This window comes from Pongo pygmaeus, chromosome 20, assembly GCF_028885625.2.
Source record: "Pongo pygmaeus isolate AG05252 chromosome 20, NHGRI_mPonPyg2-v2.0_pri, whole genome shotgun sequence".
In the NCBI taxonomy this organism is placed as follows: Eukaryota; Metazoa; Chordata; class Mammalia; order Primates; family Hominidae; genus Pongo; species Pongo pygmaeus.
The window spans coordinates 57,793,884-57,812,122 of record NC_072393.2 but is presented as its reverse complement, the minus strand read 5'-3'; the positions used below and the strand labels follow the sequence as shown (position 1 = coordinate 57,812,122).

Genomic DNA, 18,239 nt, shown 5'->3' with positions numbered 1-18,239 from the left:
CCGGTCATGTCCACCTGATGTGTTTGTCCCTGAGAACTTGCCTTCCGTCTGGAAAGAGGAAAGTCTTCCCCACCTGAAACCCCCACCCTGTGCTTCCCTCACCACAGCTCCTATCATGTCATAACGAATTCGTTCTCCCATTTCGCTGAGGGGCCAGAGGCCCTGACTCCCAGGGAGACGGCCAGGTGCTGTTCTCCTTCCTGTGTAGACAAAGGTGCATAAGGAAAGTGCTGCAGCTATGGGACCTGGGGACCTCAGGAGTCTAGACTCACAAGTCTGGACAAGCCCCTCTGGGGGCCTCAGTATCTTCACCTGCGGCGTCCAGTGGGGGTGGGAGCAAGATGGCTTCCCAGCTGCCGCCTCACCCCGACAGCACACGTGATGCCCAAGTTCCCCTTCTGTGCGCGGCTGCAGCTCTCACTCACCCTCCGGCTTCCTGTCGGGGCTTTCTCAGCCCCACCCCACATTTGGACATTTGGAGCATTTCCTTCCCTGACAGCGGGACCTGGGACCGGGCTGGGGCCCTGGCGGATGGAGACATGCTGCCCCTGCTGCTGCTGCCCCTGCTGTGGGGGGGTGAGTGAGCTGAGGGAGGAGGGACAGGCACGGGGGTGAGAAGGGGGCGCTGGAGCTGCAGCTGAGCCTCTGTGCCCGCCCAGGGTCCCTGCAGGAGGAGCCAGGGTACGAGCTGCAAGTGCAGAAGTCGGTGACGGTGCAGGAGGGCCTGTGCGTCTTTGTGCCCTGCTCCTTCTCTTACCCCTGGAGTTCCTGGTATTCCTCTCCCCGACTCTACGTCTACTGGTTCCGGGACGGGGAGAGCCAATACTACAGTCAGGCTGTGGCCACAAACGACCCAGGCAGAGGAGTGAAGCCAGAGACACGGGGCCGATTCCGCCTCCTTGGGGACGTCTGGAAGAAGAACTGCTCACTGAGCATTGGAGATGCCAGAATGCGGGACACGGGAAGCTATTTCTTCTACATGGAGAGAGGAAATGATGTAAGACACAGCTACCAACAGAATAAGCTGAACTTGGAGGTGACAGGTATGGCAGAGGCCCTAGGAGAGGACCCCGGGACGTGGAGACCCCCGTATGAGAACAGGGACAGGGCTTGGGCAGGGGCGGCTGGAGGAGGTGTAAGACTTGGGGCAGGTCGGGGCCTGAGGCCTGGCCACTCTCGGGGTCACACCGTAGGTCCTCAAGGCCCTGGGGCCCAGGTATCTCCCTGTCTCCTCCTCAGCCCTGATAGAGAAACCCGATATCCACTTTCTGGAGCCTCTGGAGTCCGGCCGCCCCACAAGGCTGAGCTGCAGCCTTCCAGGATCCTGTGAAGCGGGACGACCTTTCACATTCTCCTGGACATGGAATGCCCTCAGCCCCCTGGACCCTGAGACCACCCGCTCCTCGGAGCTCACCCTCACCCCGAGGCCCGAGGACCATGGCACCAACCTCACCTGTCAGGTGAAACGCCAAGGAGCTCAGGTGACCACGGAGAGAACTGTCCAGCTCAATGTCTCCTGTGAGTGGTGCTGGGGACCCAGATGAGTCCCCAAGGGCTGTGGGAATGAGGGGTGTGTGTGTGTGTGGTGTGTGTGTAGAAGAGGAGAGAGAAAGATTATGATAACCAGGGAAAACTCGTGTGTGGGCAGGAAGGACAGCCGTCCCCACCTGGTGGGTTTCTGTGACCCCTCCTTGGGTCCCTCTTGGGCCCATGCCCATCCCTCTTGTCACCTCTGAAGCTGGGGCTGTATCTTTCTATCCCAGATGCTCCACAGAACCTCGCCATCAGCATCTTCTTCAGAAATGGCACAGGCACAGGTAGGAAAGACCCTCTTCCCTCTGGGGCTGTGATGGGAGACTTCTATTAGCTCAGGGTTCAGCACTGGGAGAGGAGACCCTCCCTCACCCCTCAGCCCCTGGGTCTGGGTCCCTCCTGCCGGCAATCCCCCAATCCCAGTCACTAAGATCTTGCACGAACAGACCTGGTATTTCTTTTGGCTTCTCCCTTTTCTCTGCTCTCTTTTTCAGATTTATCTTTTCATTGTGAGAAAATACACATAGCACAAAATTTGTCATCTTAGCCATTTTAAAGAATAGAATTCAACAGTGTTAAGTGTGTTCACATTGTTGCGAAACCAAACTGCAGAGCTCCTTTTATCTTGCAAAGCTGAAACTTTGTACCCACTGAACAGCGACTTTCCACTTCCCCCTCCTGCCACCAGGCAGTCACCATTCTACTTTTCTGTCTCTGTGAGTTTGAGTACTCAGGACACGCTGTTCCCTTTTCTTGAATTTCTGCCTGCCCCCATGTCCTCTGATGCACGCCCTGCTTCATCTCTATCTGATCGTCCTTTTTGGGAGCCTTCGACTTTCCCACCTCCCATAGCTCTGTCCCAGAACCCTGTTCTTGCCCTCCACATTCTTGAGTGATCTGATCTCTCCTTGACCCTGTCCTGATGCCTCCCACAACTTTATATCCAGCCCTTTCTCTGAGGCACAGATCTGCACATTTAGCTGCCTCCCGCGGATGCTTCTCGGCTCCTCCTTCCCTGTTGATCCCAGGGCTGTTTTGGACATCGCTCTAGACAGCACCCTGTCTCATCAGCTTCTCCGTGAGTCCACAAGTCTTAACACCTTTACTTCACCAATCATCACTTCCCTCCTCATCCCCTTGGTTCCAGGCCCAGCTCAAGTGTCGTGCTCAACCCTGGCCCATTGCCCCAGCCTCCTCCCAGCCTCCCTGCGTCCCATCCCACTTCCCTCCAGTCGGGGACCTACTTGGCTCCAGCAGGATCTTTCTAGATCCAGTGCTAACTCTGTTTCCCTTGCTTATAGCCCCCTACTGCTTTCCAGGATAAAGCCCAAGGCCCTCAATCTGGCACCCAATGCTCCAAAAGATCTGAGCCTGCTTCTTCTACCTCCATTATCGTGTCTTGGGAACTCTGGGTCCTCCCTGCCAGGTTGCAGATATAGATGCCTCTTTCCTCTTCTGCCTGTCTCAGTTCTTGGCACATCTGCACCTGAGCTGCCCATCCACTTCTCCTTAATGTGAGAACTCCTCCTCATCCGTCTTTTCTCAGCTCAGCCACCTTCTTTCCGGTAGCCTGACCTGATCACCAAGTCCTCACCCCTTCACCCATGACTAGTCCATTCTCAGCACTCACCACACAGTCTTGTCTTTCTTCTTGCAGCTCAGTGGGAGGAGTGAGGGAGAATTGGGCCTCGCAGCTCCACTCACCTGGCTGTGCTTCTCTATCCCAGCCCTGCGGATCCTGAGCAATGGCATGTCGGTGCCCATCCTGGAGGGCCAGTCCCTGTTCCTCGCCTGCACAGTTGACAGCAATCCCCCTGCCTCACTGAGCTGGTTCCGGGAGGGAAAAGCCCTCAATCCTTCCCAGACCTCAGTGTCTGGGATCCTGGAGCTGCCCAACATAGGAGCTACAGAGGGAGGGGAATTCACCTGCCAGGTTCGGCACCCACTGGGCTCCCAGCACCTGTCCTTCATCCTTTCTGTGGAGAGTGAGTTGCAGGACAGGTGCTGAGGGTAGACAGCCCGGTGAGGTATTCAGGTTGGAGGGAGGGACTGAGGCCTGGTAACAGCACCTTACCTTCTTCTCCTTTCCCCCAGGAAGCTCCTCTTCCTGCATATGTGTAACTGAGAAACAGCAGGGCTCCTGGCCCCTTGTCCTCACCTTGATCAGGGGGGCTGTCATGGGGGCTGGCTTCCTCCTAACCTACAGCCTCACCTGGATCTACTATACCAGGTGAGCAGGCCTGCCTGTCTCCAGGAAGCTCCTGAGTTCCAGGTGGGGCTGAGCTGTCCTGGGGCAGGACAGCTCAGCCCCACCTGGAACTAGAACTGAAGTGGCTGGTGCTGATCTGAGGCCCATGTTGGCTCTGCAGGTGTGGAGGCCCCCAGTGGAGCAGGGCTGAGAGGCCTGGCTGAGCCCCTCCTGCTCAAGACAGAACTGAGGTGTGGACACACAGCCCTGCGGGACAGACGCAGGACATCACTGTCAGCTTCTTTCTGGAAGCTCACATCCCACTGACTACCCCTCTTTTCCTTCCTGCCCCATACCCCTTCTACTTATCCCCCTCTGCTTGTGAGTCTTGCCCCACCATACCTGCATCCCCATCTGCACCCCATCCCCTCCCCACCCCCCTTCTCTTCCCTCTCCATCCTCCATCTCCAGCCCTGTGAAGGGAATGTACTTTTGGTCTTATACCCCCATTACCCATTACCCAAAAGTTACCTTTTTTTTTTTTTTTTTTGAGACAGACTCTCGCTCTGTTGCCCAGGCTGGAGTTCAGTGGCACAATCTCCGTTCACTGCAACCTCCACTTCTGGGGTTCAAGCAATTCTCCTGCCTCAGCCTCCCTAGTAGCTGGGATTACAGGTGCCTGCCACCACACCCAGCTAATTTTTTTTTTTTTTTTTGTATCTTAGTAGAGATGGGGTTTTACCATGTTGGCCAGGTCTCGAACTCCTGACCTCAAGCAATCCACTGCACTGGCCTCCCAAAGTGCTGGGATTACAGGTATAAGCCACCTTGCTGGGCCGCCAAAAGTTACCTTCTTAACACTTGAATTTCTGGTCTCCTCAGCTTCCCTATCCATATAGGCACAGACAGGCAGCATTTGTTTTCCTGTTAAAACTCTACCTCATTGTGATTATTATCCAATACAATTATTATAAAATAAGTAAAACTTTTATGAAACAATACAACATAATTGATTTTACTCTTTAATATCTCTGTGAGAGTTTGTAGACAAAAATTATGTTTTGTTTTTTTTTTGAGACAGAGTTTCTGTCTTGTTGCCCAGGCTGGAGTGCAATGGCAAAATCTCAGCTCACTGCAACTTCTGCCTCCCAGATTCAAGTGATTCTCCTTCTGTCCATATACAGAAGGCAATACCTGTATTGTCAGGTTCTGTGCATCGTATAACTGGAACCAAACATATTTGCTTTAGGGTCTGCTTTCATTTTTTCAGTGTGGTTTTCCCAGTTTATCCATGTTGTTACACGTATCAATAGCTCATTCTTGGTTTTGGTGGGTTTTTTTTTTGCTTTTAATATTGTACAGTCAGCCTTCTGTATCCACTGGTTCTGCATTTTCCCTTTAATCACCACTTTTGCTGCACCACAAAAATTTTGTTATGTTGTATTTTTATATTAGTTCAAAATATTTCCTTCTTTCCCCTGAGATTTCCTTTTAATTCATGGATTGCTTAGAAGTGTGTTGTTTAATTTCTAAGTGATTGCAGATTTTACTGGTTTTTTATTTTTAAACAAATTGTTACTACTTTCTTTTTTAGTTCCATTTTAATAAGTACACATACTTGATATGATTTTTTTTTTAACTTTTAAGTTCAGAGGGTACAAGTGCAGGTTTGTTATATAGGTAAAGTGTCATGGGAGTTTGTTGTACAGATTATTGCATCACCCAGATATTAAGCCTAGTACCCATTAGTTATTTTCCTCATCCTCTCCCTCCTCCCACCTTCCACCCTTTGAAAGGCCCCAGTGTGTGTTGCTCGCGTCTATGTATCCATGTGTTCTCATCATTTAGCTCCCACTTATAAGTGAGAACATGTGGTATTTGGTTTTCTCTTCTTGTGTTAGTTTGCTGAGGATAATGGTCTCCAGCTCCACCCATGTCCCTGCAAAGGACATAATCTCATTCTTTTTTATGGCTGCTTAGTATTCCATGGTGTGTATGTACCACATTTTCTCTATCCAGTCTACCACTGACAGGCATTTAGGTTGATTCCATGTCGTTGCTATTGTGAATAGCGCTGCAATGAACGTATGCATGCATGTGTCTTTGTAATAGAATGATTTATATTCCTTTGGGTATATACCCAGGAATGGGATTGCTGAGTCAAATGGTATTTCTGTGTTTAGGTCTTTGAGGAATCGCCACACTGTCTTCCGCAATGGCTGAACTATTTTTCACTTTCACCAACAGTGAGAGTCTTTTATATTGGTTAAGTTTACTTTATGACACTGGTCTGTCTTGGTGAATGCTGCATGTGTGCTTAGAAAGAATGTGTATTGCCCTGTTATGGGACGAATATTAAATGGCAATTAGACATAGTTGTTCGATGGTGTTCACTTTTATATCTGGTAACTTTTTTGTCTACTAACTCAGTCTATTACTGAGAGAGGAATGTTGAAGTCTCTGATCATAATGTTGGATTTGTCAGTTTCTCCTCTCAGTTTCATCAGTTTTTGCTTCATGTATTTTTAAACTCCGTCATTCGGTGCATACCTATTAAGAATTCTCATGTCTTCTTAAAGAATCAACTTAAAAAAAAATTTTTTTTTGAGATGGAGTTTCGCTCTTTTTGCCCAGGCTGGAGGGCAATGGCGCGATCTTGGCTCACTGCAACCTCCACCTCCCAGGTACAAGTGATTCTCCTGCCTCAGCCTCCCAAGTAGCTCGGATTACAGGCATGCACCACCATGCCTGGCTAGTTTTTTTTGTATTTAGTAGAGACGGGGTTTCACCATGTTAGTCAAGCTGGTCATGAACTCCTGACTTCAGGTGATCCACCCGCCTCGGCCTCCCAAAGTGCTGGGATTACAGGCGTGAGCCACTGCGGTTGGCTGAATCAACTGTTTTACATTATGTAACATCACTTTTTGTTCCTGGTAATTTTCTTTGCTCTTAAGTGTACTTCGTCTGCTACTAACATAGCCATTCCAGTTTTCTTTTGACTAGTATTTGCATAGTATGCATTTTCACATCCTTTAAGTCCTAGCCTCACCTCATTATATTTGAGGTGAGCTTTTTAGAAAGCATATATATGGGTCACACTTTTAATTTTAATTCATTCTGACAATCTCTAATTTTTTTAGAGTATTTGCATTTAATGTTATTATTGATATGCTTGAATTTAGGTCTACCATTTTATTACTACTATTTTTCTTTTTTTATTATTTATTTTATTTTATTTTATTTTACCATTTTCCTGCCCTGTTTTGGGATTATTCAAACATATTTTAGTATTCTGTTTCAATTTATTTACTGTGATTTTTTTGTTTCTGAGACAAGGTTTTGCTCTGTAGCTCAGGTTGGCGTGCAGTGGTGCAATCACAGCTCACGGTAACCTTGAATTCTTGGGCTCAAGTGAGCCTCCCACCTTAGTATCCCAAAGTGCTGGGGATGACAGGCATGAGCCACTGTAACTGGCCATATCGACTGTGGGTTTTTTTTAACAGCTCTATTGAGATATAATCCACATACCATAAAATTCACACTATTTTTTTTTTTTTTAAGATAAAGTCATGCTCTGTCACCAGGCTGGATTGCAGTGGTGCGATCTTGGCTCACTGCAACATCCGCCTCCCAGGTTCAAGTGATTCTCCTGCCTCAGCCTCCTGAGTAGCTGGGATTACAGGTGAGCGCCACCACACCCAGCTAATTTTTGTATTTTTTAGTAGAGACGGAGTTTCACCATGTTGGTCAGGCTGGTCTCGAACTCCTGACCTCGTGATCTGCCCGTCTCGGCCTCCCAAAGTATTGGGATTACAGGCATGAGCCACCATGCCTGGTCTTCTCCTTTTAATTTTTATTAGTCTTTTATTACTTTCTTTTATAGTTGCCTAGTTACTAAAATATGCATCCTTGACATATTGCAATCTTTCATACATCAGTATTTTTATCTCTTGAATAATATAAACAACTATATCTTCAGATACATATACCATTTCTCCCACCGTTTTTTATTATCCTATATTTTACATCTATAAATGTTATCAACTTCATAGAATATTATAGTTTGATTTAAACAATGATGATTGTTAAAAATTACCTACATGGTCATGATTCACTCATGAAATTCAAGACTTCTATCAAAAATTATTTCTTTTTAGACTGAAGAACTTACTTTTGTTTATACTGCAAGTCTACTGGAGCTCAACTCTGTTTGTTTTTTTAACATGAAATACTATTTTAATTTAATTTTTATAGAATTCTTAGTCTGGTATGGAAATCTGGATGCTACTTTAAAGATATCACTCCATTGTCTTCTGATTTATAGTTTCTTTTGTTATATCATCTTCATCATTATTGTCACTTCATTGAAAGTAACCAGTTGTACATTTCATATATCTGATTGATTTTAATATTTTCTTACTATCATTTGACAATAAGTTCTTGCTATTGAGTGGAATGGGGGGCAGAGAACGGGGGTGAGGAATACAAGTGGAGATTGAGTTGGAGCTGCTGGTGGTCTCTGTCTTTCCTATAGAAGAGGTGTAGATTCTTTCATGGAATAGGAGGGTCTGTGTGACCTCATGCTGTATGCCATCTCCTACACCTGGAATTCTGAGAATGACTGCAATTAAGCTAATGGTCTGGGACAAACCTCGAATAAATGTGAGCAACTAATTCAATCTTTTTTTTCTAGTGGTTATAAATGACTCTAGATCCAAATGTACAAAATAGAGTCCAAGTTGATTCTAACTTCTTTGAGACCCTCAAATCAACATTTCCCTGAGGACTAGAATCTCTCAGGTTGTTGAAGTAGGTGGAATGGAGAGGTACTTGGAGTTCTCATGTGAGATGTACCCTGGGACCTAAGAGACTTGCTGTGAGACTGACAGGTACAAGTCTTCTCAAGGAGAGAGCAAGAAGATGGGGACTGGAGGAGGCATCAAAGCCCAGCTTCAAGAGGACCCCCTGCTATTCATGCTATGGAGAGTAGCCAGCCAGAAACCGTGGTGAGAACATGACCCTCAATTTTTCTTGAATATCACCTATCCTCTCCACCTGGGGACCTGAGATGCCCTGTACTTTGATTCTCACCTTCACCTTGGTTCTCCAGGAGATCAGAAACAGCCTAACTGTTCAGGTGCCATTTCCTGGAGCTGGGGCAACCACACAGAGAACCACACTGTTGAGCATGGCCTGTGAGTCACTGTCATCACAGGACCTCCATGCCCTTGGAGAGGCAAAACATGTTGGCTGGGGAATGGACGTGTCACTAAGCGGCAGAGTCCTCGGTTTTCAGCTTAGGTCAGGGCAGCAGGAAAAGGCTGGAAGGATCTGGTTAAGTTCATTTAGACCAGAACATCCTGGAGCTCCCCGCAGCTGGAAGCACATCACCCCCCCATCCCCCAATCAGGGCAGGGTAAATGTTAGGAGCTGGTTGCAGATCACCTGGGTCCTGGGTGGGCTTTGAGTAGTGTGGGTGGGGATTTGATCTTGGCACCAACTCCTCCCTGTCCCTCCCCCACTTCCACATCTTTACTCTGTCTCTAAGGAGCAGCAGGAGGGCTCCTGACCTTGAGTACTAACTTTGCTGGGGTGAGAAATCTCTCATGGGAATCATCTTTCTTCTAATCTATAGCCTTCCCTTGTTCTACACCAGTTGGCATAGCTCTTTCATTCCTGGGGAGTCCAGACCCTCCCCTACAACCCTGGTCTCAACCTTAACCACAGCTCTGTGTTCACTACAGATGCTGAGACTCTCCAAGATGGGAAGAGCTTGGAGGCCAGGATAAGCTCCTGTCTTCCTCAGGACACAGGGAGTCAACTAGGGATGTTACCAAGAGGATTTCCCAGCCTCACTCGCTCATCACCCCAAATGCCCTCAGGCTCAGATTTCTTTACCACCCCATTCCACAGCTTGTCCTGCCCCCACATACATCCTGGGCCTCCAATCCCCTCACCCAGGACTCAGACAATAAATATCTTCTTTGCTCTGAGATTCTGTCTATGAATCTGGCTCCAGAATGAAGAGAAGCTGGGGACCTCTAGTGTTGCACAGGAATTACCCTTAACCCAGAACCAGTTCCTTCCTCTCCCACAGACAGCCTACATGCCAAGGGGATCAGACATCAGGTCTGATGAGCAGCAGCCTCACTGCACATGAATATCTTCAATTTATTAGATGGTGATGGGAACAATTTATGTCTTTCAGTGTTCCACTCTTTACCAGCACTTGACATCTTCAGATATCTAAAAGTTTTCCAATTTGCAGAGTATGTAATAGTATTTTGCTAGTGGTTTGAACTTAAGTTTGCCCGCTTACTAATGAAACTGAGTACTTCTTCATCCATTTTGTTGGGGCTGGATATTATTTTTATGAAGGATTGCTTTAAATCTTTGGTTTCTTTCATGTCTCTACCAAATTTAGGATGTTTTGGTCATTTTATTCAAATATTTTTGTCTGTTCCATTCTGTCTTTCCTCTTCCTTCAGGACTCCAATTACAAATAGTTAGACTTATTTATATTGTCTCACAGGTCCCTGAGTCTCTGTTCCCTATTATTTTCAATATTTTTTCTCTGTTTTTTTTCAGGTTGAATAACTTTCATTGATCTATCTTCACATTCACTGGGTCTTTCTTCAGTTATCTGTTTCCTTTAAAATTTTAGATACTGTATCACAGTTTTCAGTTTCAAAATTTTCATTTGCTCTTTTAAAATAAATATGTTCTATATCACTGGTCAGATTTCCTATATCTTTATTCATTATGACTATGTTTTCCTTTATCTCCTTGAGCATAGTTATAGTAGCTGCTTTAAAGTCCTGGTCTGTTTTTTCCATCACCTTGGTCATCTCAGCATTGGCCTCTGTATATTGCCTTTCACTTTTCCCCTTTTCTGTGGGTTGTTACCTTCAGGTAGGTCCTATTTTCCTGTGTTTTCATATGTTGAGTCGCTATGGATTGGATCCTAAATGTTCTTAAGGTTACATTGTGGAGACTCTGCAACAAGTTATATTACTTTAAAGAGTATTTTTTAAAGCAGGCAAATAATTTGGTTCAAGTAAAATTGCAGACTATTCCTTGCCTGTGATGGGTGACAGCTCAAGTCTCATGGCAATTCTGTCATCTTTACCTGCAGTGCTTGTGGTATGCCCTACACATACATGGTTCTGAGGTCGTCAGAGACATGGAAAGCATTTATACTCAGAAGCTGGAGTTCCTTTTCCCCAGCTCTCTCCTTTCCAGAATTGTCACCTGTTGTTTCAGTGTTGCTAGTTGCCCTGGGCTTCATCCCTTGTTTCTCAGTCCAGAAAGATGGAAGGAGTTGTATCAGAATTTTAGCAGCCCCTTTCTGCACTGTAGCTCTGACCTACCATTGGAATAAAGCTATTTATTCCTTGTTGGTCCCTTTCCCCAAATATTGACTCCTGCCCAGAATCTATTTTCTTTTATCCCATTTCCCAAGTAGCTTTTTTTCCCCCATTCAAAGCTTATAACTTGTAAGGATTTTTGTTTGTTTGTTTCGTTTTGTTGTGGTGAGTTCACTCTGCTAGGAGCTTACTCCTTCATAATAAAAGCACGACTCCTTCTCTTTCGTTTTGAAGGATAATTTTCCAAAATGTAGAATTCTAGCTTTGCATTTTTCTTTTAACCTTTTGGAGATGTCATTCCACTTTGGAGGGCAGGTGAGTTTCTCATGACAATTCAGTCATCAGTTTCTTATTGCGGTTCCATTTAAGGCAATGTCTGTTTATGTCTTGCTGCTTTTATAATTTCTTTATTCTTTTTCATGAATTTAACTTTTATAAACTTCAGGTATTTTTCTTTTAATTTCCCTAAGTGCATGTAGCAAAGAGAGTGCAATATGTGCTTCTTTTCTATATGCTTTAACTCTTGATATACTTTATTTATGCTATAATAGAAATGTGTGTCTTCCCAAAATTTATATGTTGAAATCTTAAACCTCAAGGTGATGGTATTAGAAGGTTGGGGCCTTTTTGGAGGTGATTAACCCATAATGGTGCCATCCTTCATGAATGGGATTAGTGTTCTCATAAAATAAATAGAAGGAAGTGTGTTTTCCTCTTCTGCCATGTGAGGATACCACAAAAAGATACTATCTGGGAAGCAGATAATTCTCTCCAGACACTGAATCCACTGGCACCTTGATCTTGGACTTCCCAACCTCCAGAACTATGAGAAATAAATTTCTGTTGTTTATAAATCACCCAGCCTAAGGTATTTTGCTATAGCAGCCCAAATGGACTAAAACAATTTATCTTTTCCATCCTATGTTTTTCCCCTCTTTATTGTTTGGGTAATTTTTGTTGGAAGAGATAGCTTGGACCACCACAGTACATAATAGAAAGTGTGGCAAAGTAAAAGAGGCAGTTCCTGTTCATCCCCAGTTAATCACTGTCATAAGGGGAGTACTAGATCTTTCCATTTTGAAAGGTAAGTTGAGCAAGTTCATATTATTTTAATACTTCTAAATATCGAAATATTGTAAACTAATTTATAATTTCCAACACATAAATACTTATACAATTTTGTAAACAGTAATAATTACAGGAATGCAAATCAAAACCACTATGAGATACCACTTCATACACGTTAGAATGACCACTATTGAAAAACAAAAAAAAAAAAACAGATAATAACAAATATTGGTGAAGATTTGGAGAAATTGAAACCCTTGTGAATTGCTGGTGGGATGTAAAATGGTGCAGTCACTATGCAAGATGGTATGAAAATTCCTCAAAAAACAAAGCATATAATTACTATGTAATTCAGCAATTCCACTTCTGAGTAGATACCCAGAAGAACTGAAAGCAGGGAGTCTGACATTTGTACACCAATGTTCACAGCAGCATTATTTACAATAGCCAAAACATGGAAGCAACATAAATGTCTATCAATGGATAAATGAATAAACAAAATGTAGCATGCATCCAATAAAATCTTATTCAGCTTTAAAATGGAATGAAGTTCTAACAAATGCTTTAACGTGGATGATTTTGAAGACATTATGCTAGGTGAAATAAACCAGACAGAAAAGGACAAATGTCATATGAGTCTACTTATATGAGATACCTAGTCAAATGCATCCATACAGAAAGTAGAATGACGCTTGCCAGGGGCTGGGGTGAGACGGAAATGGAGAGTCAGTGTTTAATGAGTACACAGATTCAGTTTGGAAAGATGAAAAAGTTCTGGAGATGGATGGTTGTGATAGTTGTACAAGATGAATATATTCAATGCCACTGAACCACACACTTAAAAATGGTTAAAATGTTAAAATTTGTGTTATGCATTATTTTACCAAAATAAAACTTTTTTTGTAAACACTTTCAGTCAAATATAATAGAAATACAAGCTAAATATATCTATTCAATGGATGCCCAATTAAAGTAAAGACTTCATAGCTACCACAGTGTTCTCTCAGTCCACACCTCTCTTAGTTGGAGTCCTTCATAATTGCCTCCACATAATTCCTGCCTCACTTTATCATACCGTCAACTCAGACACAGGTTGTAACTTTGTTCTCAGCTCCTCCTCTCCTGCTTTGAATTTGTTAAAATTGTACTGCACCAGGCTGATATCTTCCAAGAGTTTAAGAGCAGATTTAAGTTTTGATGGTATGAAGCAGTAGTTCCTAAATCTTGCATCCTGTTCAGATTTTAAGATCCCCAGAAACTAACTGGATCTCCCATGCTTAATAATCACAGAGAACCTAAAGCTGCCAACTTACCACAATATGTGGGAGAGTTCCTGGGGGTGATGGGTGGTTGACATATGCAAGCTGGTATCCCTTCCCCAAACATGAGAACGAAGACTTCTTTCCTGCCTTTCCCAGCACTTTGTACAAGTATATTTTGGGTAGCACTCTCATTCAAGGTTTGAGAGCAGCAGAAAGGAATGGCCCTTCAGGATAAGTAGGTTAAATTGGATGCTAGACATCATGTTGCAAAAATTCACCATTCATCCCTACCACAGAAAGTCTTTCACTGGATTTTGTGTCCTATCACCACGTTGCTGAGTCCAAGAGGTCATCCCCCAAATCCTCATTTCATTGCCACTGAATCCAGAACTTTCAAAAATGCTTTCTCTGTCCTCCACAAGGGGGAGCCTTAATGTTCATGTTCCTTTTTTATCCAGCATCATTTTAGCTTCCTCTTCACCTCATCCTTCAAAAGTTTATACATCCAAAATTACCACTAGTAATTTTGTCGTCTGAATTTCATCTCAAAAAAAAATTATCACCAGTTTGATTTGAAAACAAAGTAGTGATAAAATATACACACTTCTCTCTTAAGGCAAACTCTGTAGCCCTTCTTGAATAAATGGTTATTTCTTTACCCCAATTCTTTTTTTCCTTCTTTCACCCAATTCTGTATTTTGTGTTACTTTACTTTTATTAGGATGGGCATTGTGTCCCTGAGGTGGGCCAGCCTGGCCTCTTTCTTGCCCTTGGGGCCCAGCTTTCCTGGTAGAGGCTGTGGGGAAATTTCCTTTTCTGCCCTTCTGTCTATATCTTGTGGCTTCTGGTTGCAATTTCCTCTTCTCTCACCCCATCTGTTTCTTGCACTTAATAGGCAGCACAGAGGATGGGGGATGGGGGATGGGGGGATGAAGCTGTCCTGGGGCAAGATCTGGGATCTCCAGCTTGAGAGATGCCTGTAGTGTTGAGTGGGACAAATGCTTGAGAGGACCAGGTGGGGTTTGGGGCTGGCACTGCAGGTATCTCTGTCTCTCACCCAAGGAAACAAGTGACCTAATGTTTTATACATTCTCCTACACCTGGGATCCTGGAATCCTAAAACTCACTGCAGCCAGGCATGTGGTAACTGTGCTCTAGTGATCACAAAGGAGAGGGTGAAAATAAAAAATATAATTCCCAAGATCAATGTCACCTCCTATTGTCCCAGGACAATAACTCTTCTCTGAGTACTGGGGGATTCCAGATGGGAGTTAGTGGGAGATATATCTTAAGAGGATGTGGTATAACATAAACCTTTTACCTAAGGAGTCACTGTGAGAGTGACAGGGGTACAAATTCTCCAAGAGTGAGCAACAAGAGGTGGAGACCAGGGTGGGACCACACATGGAGTTACTCATCACTCAGAAGGGACCCTGGAGCCAACTGGAGAGGAAACACCCATTACCTTCTCTCAAAAAGGTGCTGCCTTCTCCTTTCAGGGACCTGAGACCGATGACTGCTACCTCACTCCTTGTCTCAGTGGTCACCTTTACTTCTGGGCTTCAGGTGCTCTGCAGGTGCCCTTCAGTTTTCCCCTTTGGAAACCAGAGAAACATGGAGAGAACCAGCCTCCTTAGCATGGCTTATGGGAGCTGGAGTAGGATGTCAGGGTCCTGGGGAGACAAGACCTTTGGATGTGCAGGTCCTGTGGAGGCAAGACCTCAGAGAGGTAGAGCTCAGTGTCTGGGCCAGGGGTCAAGTTTTCAATCTTTCTCTTTATAATAGGGTTATTGGCTGGGCGTGGTGGCTCACACCTGTAATCCCAGCACTTTGGGAGGCCAAGGTGGGTGGATCACGAGGTCAGGAGATTGAGGCCATCCTGACCAACATGGTAAAACCCCATCTCTACTAAAAATTCGAAAACTAGCTGGGCGTGGTGGGGCGTGCTTGTAGTCCCAGCTACTCCAGAGGCTGAGGCAGGAGAATCACTTGAACCTGGGAGGCGGAGGTTGCAGTGAGCCAAAATCATGCCACTGCACTCCAGCCTGGGTGACAGAGCAAGACTCTGTCTCAAAAATAATAAATAAATAATAAGCATAAGCAAATAAATTAAAAAAAAGTGTTATTTATGTTTTGCTCAGAAATCCTTTCCTACCTCAAATTCGTGGTAATTTCCTGCTATATTATTTTCTAACAGCTCTATTGTTTTCTTTGTCATATTTAGCCCTTCAAGCTACCTGTACTTGACTTTTATGCATAAGCTGGGAGTCAAATTTCATTGCAAACTTACTGCAAACTTGATTGCATTAAGTTTTGCCCACAGATATTTTTTGAAAAGTTGGCCGGGCCCAGTGGCTCATGCCTGTAATCCCAACACTTTGGGAGGTTGAGGTGGAGGACCGCTTGAGCCCAGAGGTTTGAGACCAGCCTGGGCAACGTAGTGAGACCCTGTCTCTACAAAAAACTAAAAAATTAGCCAAGCATAATGGTGCATTCCTGTAGTCCCAGCTATTTGGGAGGCTGAGATGAGAGGATTGCCTGAGCCCAGAGAAATAGATACTGTGGTGAGCCTTGATCACACCATTGTACTCCATCCTAGGTGACAGAGACACTGTCTCAAAAAAAATTAAATAAATAAAAACCCAAAATAAAGAAAAAGAAAAATTTATCATTTGCCACTTCCTCTATCACACTTGATGTTTCCTGTGGTTGAGGTCTATTTCCAGGTACTCAATTTTGTTCCACTTGGTCAATACATAATTGTCATTTTTTTTTTCAGACAAGGTCTCACTCTGTCACTCTGTCACCTTGGATGGAGGGCAGTGGTGCAATCTTGGCCCACTGCACCCTCCGCCTCCTGGGCTCAAGTGATCCTCCCACCTCAGCCTCCCAAGTAGCTGAGACTACAGGCATGAGCCACCCATGCAAAGCTATTTTTTGTGTTTTTTGTACAGATGGGGTGTCACCATGTTGCCCAGACTGGTCTTGAATTCCTGGGCTGAAGTAATCTTCCTGCCTCGGTCTCCCATAGTGCTGGTATTACAGGTGTGAACCATTGAAATGGGCCTATTTTCTCACATTTTTAAAAATTTAAGACAGTCTCACTCTGTCACCCTGGGTGGAATGCAGTGGCACAATCTCAGCTAACTGCAACTTCCACCTCCTGGGTTCAAGCAATTCTTGTGCCTCAGCCTCTTGAGCAGCTGAGATTACAGGCACATGCCACTATGCCCAGCTAATTTTTGTTATTTTTTAGTAGAGACAGGGTTTCACCATGTTGGTCAGGCTGCTCTCAAACTCCTGACCTTAAGTGATCCATCTGCCTCAGCCTCCTAAAGTGCGGGGATTACAGATGTGAGACACTGTGCTCCGTCTGAAACGGTCATATTTTCTGTAATGTTATGATACATCTTTTTATCTTGCAGAGCCATTCATTGTTCTTCATGGTTGCCTTGACCATACTAGAACATTTCTACTTCAGTATAAATTTTACAATAGAGTTATCAAATTGCACAAAAATCACCCGGGAGATTGTATGACATATTCCTTTGATGCTGTAGATTGTTGGGTAAAATTGACATTTATACAATATTGTTCTCAAACTCATCAACATGGCCTCTTTTTCAGTTTATTTACATCTTTATTTATTTATTTATTTATTATTTATTTATTTATTTTTTTGAGACGGAGTCTTGCTCTGTTGCCCAGGCTGGAGTGCAATAGTGCAATCTCAACTCACTGCAACCTCCATCTCTCAGGTTCAAGTGATTCTCCTGCCTTGGCCTACCGAGTAGCTGGGACTACAGGTGCCTGTCACCACACCCAGCTAATTTTTGTATTTGTAGTAGTGACGGGGTTTCACCAGGTTGGCCAGGCTGGTCTCAAACTCCTGACCTCAGGTGATCCACACGCCTCAGCCTCCCAAAGTGTTGGCATTACAGGCATGAGCCACTGCGCCCAGCCTATTTACATCTTTAATGTCCTTGAATACAGATTTATAATTTCCTCCATAGAGGTGACATATACATATTTTTGTTAGATACATCTCTAATAGTTAGATAGAATCTATATATTCAAAAATTATATAATAATTTTTGATATTGATAAATTATATCATAATTTTTGAAGCTTTTGTCAATGGCATCTTTTATAAAATTCCATTTTTTATTACTGTGATGTGGAAAGACAACTGATTTTGTAATTTGATTAATCTCTGGCTGTTTTGCAAATATTTTATTAAGGCTTCAAATGTGTCTGTATATACTTTTGGATTTTTCTTTTTTTTTTTTTTGAGACAGAGTCTTGCTCTGTCACCCAGGCTGGAGTGCAGTGGCGTGATCTCCGCTCACTGAAAGCTCCGCCTCCCAGGTTCACACCATTCTCCTGCCTCAGCCTCCCGAGTAGCTGGGACTACAGGCGCCCACCACCATGCCCAGCTAATTTTTTGTATTTTTAGTAGAGACGGGGTTTCACCATGTTAGCGAGAATGGTCTTGATCTCCTGACCTCGTGATCCTCCTGCCTCGGCCTCCCAAAGTGCTGAAATTACAGGCGTGAGCTACCGCGCTTGGCCTGGATTTTTCTATATGCGCAATCATGTCATTGATAAAGACCTCTGTTAAAATTTCATTGTACTTGCTGTACCTTTTGCTTATTTCTATTGCCTTATTATGCTAGGACCTGAAGCTACTTCATTAGGTATATGATGTTTGCTGAAGACACCCTTTATCTTGTTTGGGAAATTCTCTAAAGAGAATTTCTAGTTGGCTGTGAATTGTATCATAAAGGGATTTGAAATCACCCAATGCTCATTTATTCATCT

General features: G+C 44.2%; 1 protein-coding gene across 2 annotated transcripts; it reads left to right on the top strand.

Annotated features, from left to right (window-relative positions):
* Positions 1-489: 489 nt before the first annotated feature.
* Positions 490-4,235, top strand: LOC129019799 (sialic acid-binding Ig-like lectin 14). Of its 2 annotated transcripts, none has more exons than XM_054463105.2 (7): positions 490-576; positions 660-1,043; positions 1,240-1,518; positions 1,764-1,817; positions 3,261-3,518; positions 3,628-3,763; positions 3,903-4,235. In XM_054463105.2, exons 1-7 carry the CDS (start codon positions 540-542, stop codon positions 3,943-3,945), a joined length of 1,191 nt encoding a protein of 396 aa, XP_054319080.1. In that variant the 5' UTR covers positions 490-539; the 3' UTR covers positions 3,946-4,235. The 2 variants fall into 2 exon arrangements, with proteins under 2 accessions (XP_054319080.1, XP_063514336.1); XM_063658266.1 differs by having other exon boundaries at positions 507-576; positions 671-1,043.
* The last annotated feature ends 14,004 nt before the right edge of the window (positions 4,236-18,239 follow it).

Excerpts from the sequence above, each read along its gene's own strand:
- LOC129019799 (XM_054463105.2), top strand. The coding sequence starts at position 540 with ATGCTGCCCCTGCTGCTGCTGCCCCTGCTGTGGGGGG. Across the intron at positions 1,818-3,260 it reads CAGAAATGGCACAGGCACAG|CCCTGCGGATCCTGAGCAAT; the intron begins GTAGGAAAGACC and ends TCTCTATCCCAG. Across the intron at positions 3,764-3,902 it reads ACCTGGATCTACTATACCAG|GTGTGGAGGCCCCCAGTGGA; the intron begins GTGAGCAGGCCT and ends TTGGCTCTGCAG.